Raw genomic sequence first — 13296 nt, forward strand, 5'->3', positions numbered from 1 at the left:
TCTTACCCAGCAAAATTTATAGTGTCACATGCCGCTTGTGTCGATCTAATTTTTGAACAGAATGTTACTGAATATATCGACGAGTTTATATTGGAAGATTACTCTTCTGCCACTTTTAAAAAATCGTTCGATGTATTTCAATTCAAAGCGATCAACCCTGGAATACATTCCCAACTTATTTTTTACGAGTATCAACTCTACGAAAATATGGACATCAAAACACCACATTCACTCACTTTAAAATACACCAATGGAGTAACTTTCATTGACTCAACAGTCACAAACAACGCAAATATAATAGAAGTGACTGGCACACTTACTTTTATTAACTCGACGTTTATAAATACGGAATTCCTCGAGTTATCAGCAACGAACATAACATTCGAAAACTCAGTGTATGACTTTAGAAATGAAATGGATGTGTATTATGATCAGCCGAAGATATCAACAAGCAATTTGAACTTCTTGGGTACCTCCACTGGTAATTTCACAACAGGTGTGTTAAACAATATCAACAATGTTTATTTGTTTGGAAGTTCTCAACTCAATTACATGAAAGAAGACAATCAAAACGATTTGATATTCAACTTGACTCTTCAAGATCACTCAACGTTTCATATCTTTGGCGAATATCAAGTGGGTTCTTCGTATATGGAAGTCATTGGACATTCAACTTTATATATTGAGGAAGATGCTGTTTTATCCCAAAGCAGCACAACAATATCTGGCACCGTTTTTACAATATGTGAATATGCTACAGTCCATGTTTTGGGTTCAATTAGTTCTTTTAGTGCTATTTTAATTAAAGATAACGCATCTTTATATCTGAACGGACATTCAGCAACAGGGATTTATCCAAAGAAAATTAATATCACAATGTGTGGAAATTCGTATTTGGAGGTTGGTGGATCTGTACAATTACTATCAGAGAATTTAACGCTGTTTGACAATGCAAGAGCTGTATTTAAGGACAATATGAGTGTGTATGTCTTTATATTTTCTTTGTTTGACTCATTTCAAGGCATGTTGTTATTTCTTCACAACAACTCTTCTTTATATTTTGATGTGTATGACAAGACACATAGTGTCGATGGAATAGTATCAACTGTTATGTACGATACCTCAAAAATTGTATTTCATGGGAGAAACCACGGGTTTTTGTATCGAGTTGACATGAACGACAACTCAATGATCGAAATAAAAGACTCAATTGATGTGACGTTGACTCACGTACATCTTAACGACAATTCAATAATAAAGGTATCAGATACCTCAAAAGTTATTCTTGCTAATTTGGAGTCGTCTTCGACATCAAGAATAGTGTTCAATGGAGAAGGGAAAATGTCATTGAGATGTTCCAATGGTGAATATGTTGATGATTGTTTATTTGAAGAGAGTGTAATCAACTTCAACGGGTTTCCTTTCGACTTTACAAACATTTCGTTACATAGCACACCACTCAATTTATATGCAACAGAATTACACTTTGATGACTCGACACTCAATAACACTATATTGCCAATAGATAGATGTATTAATATTATCTCAATTGGTGACGATGCCACAATACCAACATTTACTAATAAACATTTCTACACGTTGTTTGATAAACACTTGGTGAGATATTGCCCAGACTCCTTTGATAGAAACACGGAAAAGACGTATTGTTCTCTCATTGATGAGCAATGGAACAATAAGCACTTGTTTGATCGAAATTACCCATTCGACCAAGCCCATTGCCCATATAACAACGTCGAAGTCGTGACTTTTTTAAATCGCGTTGTAATTGGTAACCAAAAAGTGTTGGCAAAATTTCTTAATGAGACGAATTTGGTGTTTAGTGTAGTGACCACTAATGTTCAAAAAGTTTCTGGATTGCTCAGAGAAGTCACTTTTCCGTCTGGAGTTGTTATTAAAAGTTTGTGTTCTGTCATTGAAAATGTGGCAGTCGAATTACTCTCAAATGGATCATATAGCTATTCGTCCATTTGTAAAATGTTTGTTGGTACAAATGACTCGACGAATTCAGACACACAAAAAGTGAGTGAAATAAAAGGAGTCTCAGAGAGTGGATATATTGTTATTGATGAAGAAACAATTATTGCATCAACAGACTTTGGACTACTTATTTACATCTCAAACCAACTTAAACCTTCCACTATAACAACTACTTTTAATTCAAATATTCTGGTTATTGGGAACATCGGATTTTACGTCAATGAAGAGTTGTGCACATATGGTCGTGTTACATCGACCTTATCCGAGTGTTATAAATATGACAAACTTCGATGTGATGATGGATATTATGTCAGTGAAATGAGTTGTGTGAAGTGCACGTCCAATTGTATAAAGTGCACTGAATTTGAGTGCATATTATGTGCTGACAATTATATACTCAGTGGAAGTGTCTGTGAAAAAAAACCAACGAGTTGTCTTGTTGCTCGCAACAATTTCTGTTTTGAATGTAAAGATACATATTCACAAATGGGTACAACATGTCTGAATACATCACCACTCCCCAATTGCACAATAAGTCGGAACAATTTATGTGTGAAATGTTCTTCTGATTTAATGGTTATTAAAGACGGAGTTTGTGTACAATATGACAAAGCGATATTAACAACCAAATTTTCTGTTGTGGCGTGTGAAATTGGGTACTACACATTCAATGGTACATGTCACAAATGTTCTGATAAACATCAGAACTGTTTGATGTGTGATTTGACAAAGTGTTATTTATGTGAAAATGGTTATGACATACAAAGTGATGGTTTGTGTAAGAGTCAAAACTGTGAGACATACAGTTCTATCGACATATGTATTCAATGCAAAGACGGGTACATCTTTGGTGAGTCAAAAAGTGTGAGACTCGGATTAAAAATTGTGTATTACAGTCATTATCAACGTGTTACAAATGTGAAGATGGATATTACCTTTCAAATGGTATATGTGTTTCCTTCATTGCAAACTGTATGACTGGAAACAACACGGGGTGTACACGGTGTAACTCAGGGTATTATCTTAACACACTAAAACTCTGTGAAAAATGCCAATCAAATTGTTTAACATGTGGGACGTCTCCTTCAAACTGTCTTTCGTGTGATGAGAACACCTTTCTCTCCGAAAACAAGTGTGTGACATCGTCAAAGTACAACAACACATGCGACAGATACACATCAAATGGATTTTGTGTGCATTGCATCTCTGGGTATTATTTATATCAAGACTCATGTCGAGAGTGCTTGTCCTCCTGTGACATATGTAGTAACAAATATTACTGTATAACATGTAAAGACGGGTACTTCATGTCATCCTTTGGAGAGTGTTTAGATAATAAACAGGCTGGAGCATGTTCAGTGAACGTTTCTACATCTCTTGGGTGTATTCGTTGTGATCCCGGAAACTATTTAAATGGACGGCAGTGTATACCATGTACTCTCGGATGTATTTCTTGTGACTCAACCAAGTGTTTCACGTGTTATGACAAATTTGTATTACAAGATGGCAAGTGTGTGTCTTATTACTTTGTATCAAATTGTCTTTCTGCACACGACGGACAGTGTTCCTCATGTTCCTTTTGGTATACTCCTGACCGTAACGGTTCATATTGTGAACGATCTGCAGTGTGGTGGGTGATACTTCTAATAGTAATAGTTTGTCTCGCACTTATTAGTATAATTGTAGTAGTTATAGTTCATATCCTCTACAGAATCATATCAAAGTATGTTCGAAATAGAAACTTGGACGATTTGGTCTTCGACATATCACAAACGGGTGTCCTCACGCATGAGCTCATTCAAGGCCTTTATACCAATGTGAGTCAAATCATCTTCGACGGGGATAATACACAACTCCCCGTCTTCAAAGAGTCTGTAACAAGCTTTGTCCTTGCTAATAAAGGAAAACAAACTGTTCGTGTACAAGTCAAAGGCCGGAGGAACAAATATCGGTATACCATCGAAGTGACTCCCCCAGTAGTGTTACTCAAAAGGGATCAAGCGTGCCAATTCACTGTTCTAGTGGAGCCAAAGTGTACCTGTCGCATTAACGACGTCATTTCCATCTTCATCAACGATATAAAGAAACCAAAAGGAGAGAATGTGACACTTCCAGTGCTTGCAGAGTCGGCGATGTCCTCGTTTTTAGACCAAACGGAAATTGAAGTCAAGCGTCTAGTTGGGGAAGGGACCTTTGGGAAAGTCTTTCTTTGTGTCTTCCGTGGCCAACACGTCGCTCTCAAAGTGATGAAACAAATTAACATAGAACAGCAGTCGCCCGACGAATTTAATAAAGAGATTGAAATGCTGACTAAATTTCGCTGTGACCAAATTATTCATTTCTTTGGAAGTGTTCGCATGGCAAGAATCGTTGGATTAGTCGTCGAATATGCGCCTCTTGGTTCATTACGGAACATTTTCATGAACAAAGAGATCGACGAAGTGTGCGACAAGATGAAAGTCAAATTCATGATTGATACGACTCAAGCACTCCTCTATTTACACACTAATGGTGTTCTTCATAGAGATGTCAAACCAGACAATGTCCTTGTCTTCAATAAAACAAGTATCATCACTACTAATGTTAAATTGTCGGACTTTGGGTCGTCGAGAAACATCAATTTGTTCTTGTCAAATATGTCATTCACGAAAGGAATAGGTACACCAGTTTGTTTGTGTGTTGTTTCATAAGATTGAGTAATGAATAGGTCTATATGGCACCAGAAATATATAACAAGAACAAATACAGTCAAGCAGCGGATGTCTACGCACTCGGAATAACTCTATTGGAATGCATGAAATGGGACGAAGCTTATGAAAACAAAACTTTTGTCTATTCATTCCAAATACCAGACTTCATTAACAAAGGAAATCGACTCCCAAAGCCAGCGAATGTCTCAAACGAAATGTTTGCAATCGTCCAAGCATGCTGGGACCAAACTCCAAAGAACCGTCCAACAACACAAACAATCTTAGAGCGCTTAAATCAAATAGAAGAGAAACTCCCAATGTTCTAATGTGGGGTATACAACAATAGTTTGAGTGTTTTGTATTTTATTCGTTTTACTATCTATATATTGTTAATCTTTCTATTATAATAGTTTAGTTAATATCATATAATAATAATATAATAATATAATAATATAATAATATAATAATATAATAATATAATAATATAATAATATAATAATTATAAAACTATCATTTACAATAAAATAATTAAAACAATAGAATGATGATATCAAGTAATTAAAGAATAAAAAAAACGTCACCCAAAAAGAATTAGAAATAGTTAAAAAATAAGAAAACTAAATAATACCAGAAAAGAGGCGAAATGGTCTTATCACAACTTGGATCAAGTATCGTGAATGCTCTTCGTAAGATGACGACATCTACTGTCCTTGACGAGGAAGTCATTAACACGCTTCTTAAAGAGATTGAAGCGTCTTTGCTCTCAGAAGATGTGAACCCGAAGTTAATAGCTGGGATGGTGACGAACATCAAAAGTCGTATAAACGCGACAGACATTCCGGAAGGTGTCGACAAGAGAAGATTAATCAAAGACTCTGTGTTTGAAGAGTTGATCAATTTGGTTGATCCGAAAACGGAGCCATTCAAACCCAAAAAGGGGAAAACGTCTGTGTTAATGATGGTTGGTTTACAAGGCGCTGGTAAGACAACGACAATAACAAAGCTTGCGTTGTATTACAAAAATCGCGGGTACAAACCATCTGTTGTCTGTGCCGATACGTTCAGAGCCGGAGCGTACGAACAACTCCAGATGAATGCAAAGAGAGCGGGTGTCCCATTCTTCGGAATTAAAGACGAGTCGGATCCCGTCAAAGCTGCTTCCGCCGGTGTGAAGGTGTTCAGGAAAGAGAAGAACGACATCATTTTGGTCGATACCTCTGGAAGACACAAACAAGACACGGAGCTCTTTAAGGAGATGCAAAGTGTGAAGAGTGCGATTAACCCCGATAACGTGATTTTCGTGATGGACGGAGCGATTGGGCAGGCCGCATTCGCACAAGCAAAGGCCTTCCACGACGCAGTGGACGTCGGGAGTGTTGTGATCACCAAATTGGATGGTCACTCGAATGGAGGTGGAGCGTTGAGTGCAGTAGCGGCTACAAAGAGTCCGATAGTGTTTATAGGAACGGGAGAAAAGGTGAATGAGATTGAGGAATTTGATGCAGAGAGTTTTGTGAGGCGACTTCTTGGGATGGGCGACTTAAAAGGGATCAATAAACTTGCAAAAGACTTTGCGGAGAACCCCGAGTATAAAACGATGATTAAACATCTTCAAGAAGGATCATTGACGGTGAGGGACTGGAAGGAACAATTAACGAATTTACAGAAGATGGGACAGCTTGGGAATATCATGCAAATGATTGGGTTGAATCATCCTATGTTCCAAGGAGGTAATATAGAGAAGAAGTTCAAAGGATTTACTGTGATATTGGATTCAATGACAGACAAAGAACTGGACGGGTCTGCTAAGGCTATGCTAGCGGACGAAAGTCGAATGAAAAGACTTGCGAAGGGGTCGGGGAGAGATATCAGAGAGGTCGGCGAATTGTTTGAACAAATCAAAATGTTCCAAGCGATGATAGACAGACTTCCTAAGGCGATGAGAGCACAATTGAGTAATACAAAGAACCCAACGAATGACGCAGATATGATGAATTACATCCAAAAAATGATGCCGAAAAACGCAAACCAACAACAAATACAACAAATGGTGAAACAAATGCAACAATCGATGGGAATGGGTATGGGCGGTCAAATGAAAAAAGGTAAGAAATGAATTCTTTTTTTAATTAAATTTGAGTCTTTATTTGAGGTTTTTCTTATTGAATGAAACTTTTTGAGTTCATTGAATGCTTTCGAAAATCGACGCTTATCACTTGATGATCATTTCAAAGTACTTTGTGACTATAAACGACTTTATTCATGTCCAATTGGTATGTAAAAAGTACAAGGACACTTTGGATAAGTTCCATTATAATCCAATTCCACTTACTTTGAAAACCATTTCGTATTTCCCAAATCTAGAAACACTCCATCTCTATACAAAAGAAGACGAATCGTTTGGTTTAAATTTACTTCCTTATCAATGTACACCGAAGAAAAAATCAAAAGGAAAACAAAAAAATTATTCTTTTTATAAAATCGTCATTTGGTTTCGTGTTTTCTATGAATTGACATTCAAAAAATCAAAAGTTGATATTGAGTTTAAACAAGTGTGTTATAAAGATATGTCAAGTACGAATTTAAAAACAATTCCTCAAAATGTAACCGCACTTGTAAAAGAGTGTTTCTTGCAACAAAAAACACTGCAGACAATCGATATCCCATCTACAGTCACTTCTCTTGGTAAAAAGTGTTTCTGCGGTTGTGACTTAACTTCAATTACTCTTCCTCCACACATTAAAAAGATGAAGAGATTGTGTCTCAGCAATAATCAAAATTTAGAATCAGTAATAATACCATCGTCTGTGTCTTATATTGGAGAGATGTGTTTTGGTAAATGTGTTTCACTGAAGTGCATCACACTACCTACAACACTTCTGTCTCTTCCAATTGGAATATTTGAAGAATGTCGTTCTTTAAAAAGTGTGAAACTTCCACCAAATATAACATCCTTTGATGCCCTTTGTTTTACTCATTGCAATGCTCTCAATTTTCTTGATATTCCAACTACTGTTGTAAGCATAGGGGTTTCATGTTTTGAGTTTTGTAATTCGCTCAGTACAATTGAATTACCAAACAGCGTTACTTGTATTAAAGAAAAATGTTTTGCAAATTGCACTTCTTTAAGTTCTTTTCAAGCTCCAAGTCAAATGACTAAGCTCGATGATAGCTTATTTATGTCTTGTGAATCACTAACTAATATCAGCATGTCTGCAAACATTAAAGAGATACGTATGAAGTGCTTCAAAAGGTGTATAAATTTGAGTACCATCGAGTTACCCAAAGCATTGGTAACACTTGAAGATTTGTGTTTTGAGGAGTGCAAAGCTTTGATGGAAATTGTCATTCCAGAGAGTGTTACAAAACTGTCTAGACAAGCATTTTCAAATTGTTATTCATTGAAGAAAGTTGTTATGGGAAATCAAATAACAGAAATACCAGACAAATGTTTTCTTGGATGTACATCACTTGAAACTATCATTTTTCCTTCGTCAGTCAAAGAGTTTGGGTGTTCTGCTTTTGAGCAGTGCAACTCTCTGAATACCATTAAAATCCCAGACACAGTCACTTTAATTGGGGAAATGTGCTTTTTTAAATGTAAATCATTGGAGAATGTTAAATTGCCTAAGAATTTAATAACATTGGGATATTCGTGTTTTGAAGCATGTGAAGCTCTTTCCCATGTTGAAAATCCAAGTAACATCGAATTTTTCGATCGAAGTTGTTTCGCATATTGTTACTCTCTACAGTTGAAATATAAGAAAGCTAAAAAAAGGTGGGAAACTGATGATGACAATTAAAAACTTTTTGAAAATCATAAGCAAAATTTTTTTTTGAAGTATTTGTTCAGTATTTTTTAATTACAGCTTTACATTTTTAAAAAATCGTTCACTTTAAAATTTTGATTTCATGTAAAAAACACTGGAAGGTTTTATTCAGTTGAACTGTTTTAAACAATTGGAGTATATAGTACCCCAAATAACAATAATAATTATATTAATTCTGTTTAATAAGAAACCATTGTATTATAATAAAGGATAATTTTAATTTATTTTCTAGAGTCATTCAAACAACGTTGTCTGATCACTAAAGGTTGTCTTTTTCTTGTTTTTTTACTGATTGAAAGAACATTCTTATTGATACTTTTATAATGACATTTTTTAAATAATTTAACAAGTTATTTTGAAAAAAAATAAATAATCCAAAAATTTAAGTATTTTTAACGCATTTTAAATCATTTTTTCTTTACAACGAACACTAAATTCGAATTGCTTATCAATGTAATTTAATCTTTTTTAATCAATTTTTATTTTAAAAAAAAATTATTTAACAACAAAAAAGAAAAATCAATGAAAAATATATTTTACTAAAAAATCACGAACTTGTAATTATCAAATTAATGGAAGCACTACCACCATCTTCCTATATTAATTTAACATATTTTACATCACGGCGACTCGACTTTAATGATTTATTGACTCCAATAAATAATTGTGAGTACAAACACACAACTTATGAATTTTTTGGGAAACAACTTGATACAATAACAAAACAATTCTTCCCTTTATTTAATTGTTGTGTTTATAATTACAACAATGTGATGAATTATTCAGTTGTTTATATAGAAGATGCAATCAGTGACAGCCAAAATGAAATTAATTATTTAAACTCTCTTATCGAAAAATGTCAAATATTGATTGATTGGATCACCAAAGCAATTAATGTTACACAACACACACTTGGTTGTTTAAATTATTTGAATCAGTTTGCCATTCCTCGTGCAGGGTTTAATCAATTATACAACTTTCTCGTGTTAAATAATATACCACTTCCAGGAGAAAGAAATGTGGCACCACCAGAGCAAGAAATTTTGTTATTCCAAAACAACGACCATATTATTAATGACCTGGAAATTGCAAACAATGAAGATGTTATTCAATGTCTTCCAACCCAACAAAAAGATTCACAAGTTGACTGTGAAGAAAATGAAGACAATGAACGTTCGGAATCTTCCGTTTCAATGCAATCAATGGACTCTGAGTGCAACAATGACCCCCCAAATAGAAAAACTGTTAAATGACGACGAATTTGATTGCGGGGGATTGGAATTGTATTTAGAAAAAATGGGATATCGAAACGAATTGGTCTACGTAACGAACGCGACTTTGAGATTTTTGGGACTCCCAAGAAATGTTAACGCAGTAAACAGAAGGCAACGAATGTTTAGAATGCATGAATATATGTCTAAAAAGTTCAATTTTATAACTTACACTTTGATGGCGAGTATTACCTCCAACATATCTGCAGATGTTTGGGGGAGGCAAATACGTCGTGCAAAGACGCTTCCGGGAAAATCGGGAAGAAAGGGAGTGTTTTCAGATGAAGAAAAAGATGCTTTGATTAAACAAATTAAAGAAAGTGAAAAAAATAAAGTACCAATGAGTTACAGTGATTTAATGCTTTTTATTGTGACAACACTGTGTCGAGAAGATGTAACAAAAAATTCTCTCTATCACTTCGTTGCAACAGACAAACGTATTAAAACAGTAACCGGAAAGTGTATGGAAATTGAACGCGTTGAAGTTGAACCCGAAAAAATTAAAACTTACTTTAAACTCTTATCAGAAAACGTTACTGGAGTACCAATAGCATTTATTTTTAATGGAGACGAATCTGGCTTCCAGCAGTGGGCCGATAAAATGGATAGCGTTGTTATTGTATCTTCAGATGAGACAAGAGATGTGGTTAACATTCCTATTTCACGCAATGGTAACAGAACTAGTATGCTTGGAGTGGTGTGTATGGATGGTTCTGCGTTACCTCCATATTTTATAGTTTCTACTAAAAGTGTTGAAAGGGAACTTGTAGAAAATGGAGTGACCAAGAAAAATGCCATTTTAAAATACTCAAAAAAGGCATTTATGAACACTTATCTATTCGAGGATTGGCTTGAAAATGTGTTTGTTAAAATATTAAACGAAAAAAGAAAAATGTTTGATTATTATGGTGTGGCCATATTCATCATTGATGGTTATGGTTCGCATTTGAGTCGACATTCGGTGAATATAATGTCCAGAAATAACATTCGTGTCATGCTCATGCCGAGTCATTCGTCGCATTTATTGCAAGTTCTCGATGTTGCCGTGTTTGCCAACCAGAAAAGAGTGTGTGAATCTGAAAAAAGTTTCATGAAAGATTCGTTTTCTTCTTTGTCTTATCAATCACTTCAAATTCTATCAATAATAAACTCTTGGCAAAAAGCCACAACCACAAAAAATGTTATTGCAGCGTTTGTTGCTTGTGGTTTAGTTCCAAGACTATCGACATTATGAATGTTGTGTGTGAGATTGTGCCAAAGTCTTGTTCCAAAATTGATTGGTTTTTTGACGAAGAAGAAATAAATGTGTGTAAAAACAGGCTTCTTCTTGAAGGGTTCAGTGAAAGATTGGCAATGAAAAAGGTATTAAAAACTTTGAGACAAGAATCTCGGAAACGTGACAACTCAAAACTAGAAGAACCATATGGCTTTATCCTGTTCAAAAACGAGAGAGTAAAAATTACACAACTTTGATAATGATTATTTAATTTATTTCATTTATTATTAATAGTTTAAAATGTTATTAGATAAATTATTTTTATGTTATTAAAAATATAGTTTTATTAATTAAACGTTTAAATACATTTTTTTCTGAAGGGTTGGTTTCAGTGTTAGGTCAAACTTTTTAAAGACATTAACATTTGTGTTTTGAAGGTCTGTTTTATTTGTTTTATTCCATTGCAACACATTGACAAATTACGTTATTTATTCTGTCTTTATATTAACGAGAAGATTGAATTATGAATAATGTGTTATATTTATACTCCTCCATTAAATATGGACCCATCTAACCATGTAAATATTTCGCTCGGTCTTCAATTTACTGAGTATTTCCACAACTTCCCATTATTTAATTATTATCAAATTGAACTTTCTCATAGTTTATTTACTCTCATCTTGAGATCGTTCGTTTGGCGGGGTTTTTGAACAAGGCATTAAAATGTGTCCGAGTAATAAATGAATCTTTTAATTTTATTTTGTAGTTCTTTTTATAAAGTTAATAATTTAAAATATTTTTTAAATAAAAAATATTTTTTTATTTTTTGTTACAATTCTCAATAGTTTGTGGAATGTTCTTGAAATTTTGGAATATTTTCGATGAGACAACGTTGTTTGACTGACTCTAGAAAAAAAATTGTTGAATTTTTTTATATCTTTCTATATTTATCAAATTATTTTTATAATACTTTGATAAGTAAAATCAATTATTATAATAAAAGTTGTAATTTAAGAACTTTTGCTGGTTTTATCATAAATTTTGAAAAGTAGTTGGACTTTATTTTAATGTTTTTTAAAATTCGAAAATCGATTTTTAAGAGTAAATATTCCCATTTTCAATTTCTAGAAATTGGTTTGAATGTAACTTTAAAGCATTTTTCTTTTATAAAAACCAAGATGAAACAAGAAATTAAAAAGCGATTGAGATGGGAAACACTAACGGCCGCCGTCAATGTGAAGAGCTTGAAAGAGAAGCTTTGGGATTGTCAGAGAACGACGAAAGTGATTCGTCGCTTTCAATAGATAGAGAGCCAAAAACACCAACTTTTTGGAGGAAAAAAAGATCAAATTCGACGACTTTGTTCAACTCAAAATGCTCGAAGAAAAGAAAAAATTCACTTGACTGCAGAATAACCAATTCAGACTTTTTTAGCCAGACCAAAGGCGTTTTAATCCCATCACCAACATCTTCATGTTCTTTAGAAGAAAGTCCAAAAAATAAACACAGTGAGTCTCCAATCAGAATTGACAAAGAACTCGACAACTCGTTCAATTTCTTGGAACAAATTGGAAACTGGACAAATTCTAAAACGTTTAGTTTGATCTATTATAATAGACAAGAAGAGTTTTCATCAAGAGAATTAAACAACAAAATATGTGGGAAGTCCAATTTGTGTTTTCTCATCACTACAGAGTCTAATAAGGTCTTTGGATGTTACTGCGCTGACATAGTTCCTTTACCCCAATACATCAACACCAAACTTACGAACCAAAAGACATTCTTCTTGTTTTCGTTGTCACATATTTATTCTACTCGACTATTCCCAAAGACTCAAAATTCAATTATTATTCATCCTAACAATGAAAAGTCTTTTGTTTTCTCGGTGTTCTCTGCGTTTTGGATATTACAAGACCAAACAATTCACTTTCACAAACATCTCAAATTACATTACTCGATACCCGATGAAATTTTTTCACCATTTTCTTCATTTAACTTTAAGTTGAAAATTAAGAGCTTTGTGGTCTTGCAATGTGAAGTGTAAATTTGTATACAATCATTCTTTGTGCTGATATGACCAGCGTTTTACTTTATTAATTTTTACTACTATTTTTATATAGTTCTATTTTTATAATTAGTAATACCAAATGATACAATAAATTAATTGATAATTAATAGATATACTATTGTAGTTATCATATAATATATTATTAAGAAGAAAGACTCTGTAATATATTTACTATATATTATAGTAAATTTATTATAAAGAAGACTCTTGAAAATATTTAAAT

At 33.8% G+C, this 13296-nt stretch overlaps 4 protein-coding genes across 4 annotated transcripts; all 4 read left to right on the plus strand.

Moving 5' to 3' along the window:
• Positions 1 to 414: 414 nt before the first annotated feature.
• EIN_117960 (protein serine/threonine kinase, putative) lies at positions 415 to 5014 on the plus strand (the record flags this gene model as incomplete). Its single annotated transcript, XM_004258945.1, has 3 exons — positions 415 to 2860; positions 2923 to 4664; positions 4706 to 5014. The coding sequence occupies 3 exons, from the start codon at positions 415 to 417 to the stop codon at positions 5012 to 5014; spliced, it is 4497 nt and encodes a 1498-aa protein (XP_004258993.1).
• Positions 5015 to 5331: 317 nt separating this feature from the next.
• On the plus strand, positions 5332 to 6804 carry EIN_117970 (signal recognition particle 54 kDa protein, putative; the record flags this gene model as incomplete). The annotated part of the gene is made up of 1 exon (XM_004258946.1): positions 5332 to 6804. One exon carries the CDS (start codon positions 5332 to 5334, stop codon positions 6802 to 6804), a length of 1473 nt encoding a protein of 490 aa, XP_004258994.1.
• Positions 6805 to 6877: 73 nt separating this feature from the next.
• On the plus strand, positions 6878 to 8491 carry EIN_117980 (hypothetical protein; the record flags this gene model as incomplete). The annotated part of the gene is made up of 1 exon (XM_004258947.1): positions 6878 to 8491. The coding sequence occupies one exon, from the start codon at positions 6878 to 6880 to the stop codon at positions 8489 to 8491; it is 1614 nt and encodes a 537-aa protein (XP_004258995.1).
• A 3581-nt stretch (positions 8492 to 12072) lies between these two features.
• EIN_117990 (hypothetical protein) lies at positions 12073 to 13049 on the plus strand (the record flags this gene model as incomplete). Its single annotated transcript, XM_004258948.1, has 2 exons — positions 12073 to 12139; positions 12205 to 13049. The coding sequence occupies 2 exons, from the start codon at positions 12073 to 12075 to the stop codon at positions 13047 to 13049; spliced, it is 912 nt and encodes a 303-aa protein (XP_004258996.1).
• Between the last annotated feature and the right edge of the window lie 247 nt (positions 13050 to 13296).

Source organism: Entamoeba invadens, assembly GCF_000330505.1.
Source record: "Entamoeba invadens IP1 unplaced genomic scaffold scaff_1105074725163, whole genome shotgun sequence".
Taxonomy (NCBI): domain Eukaryota; phylum Evosea; order Mastigamoebida; family Endamoebidae; genus Entamoeba; species Entamoeba invadens.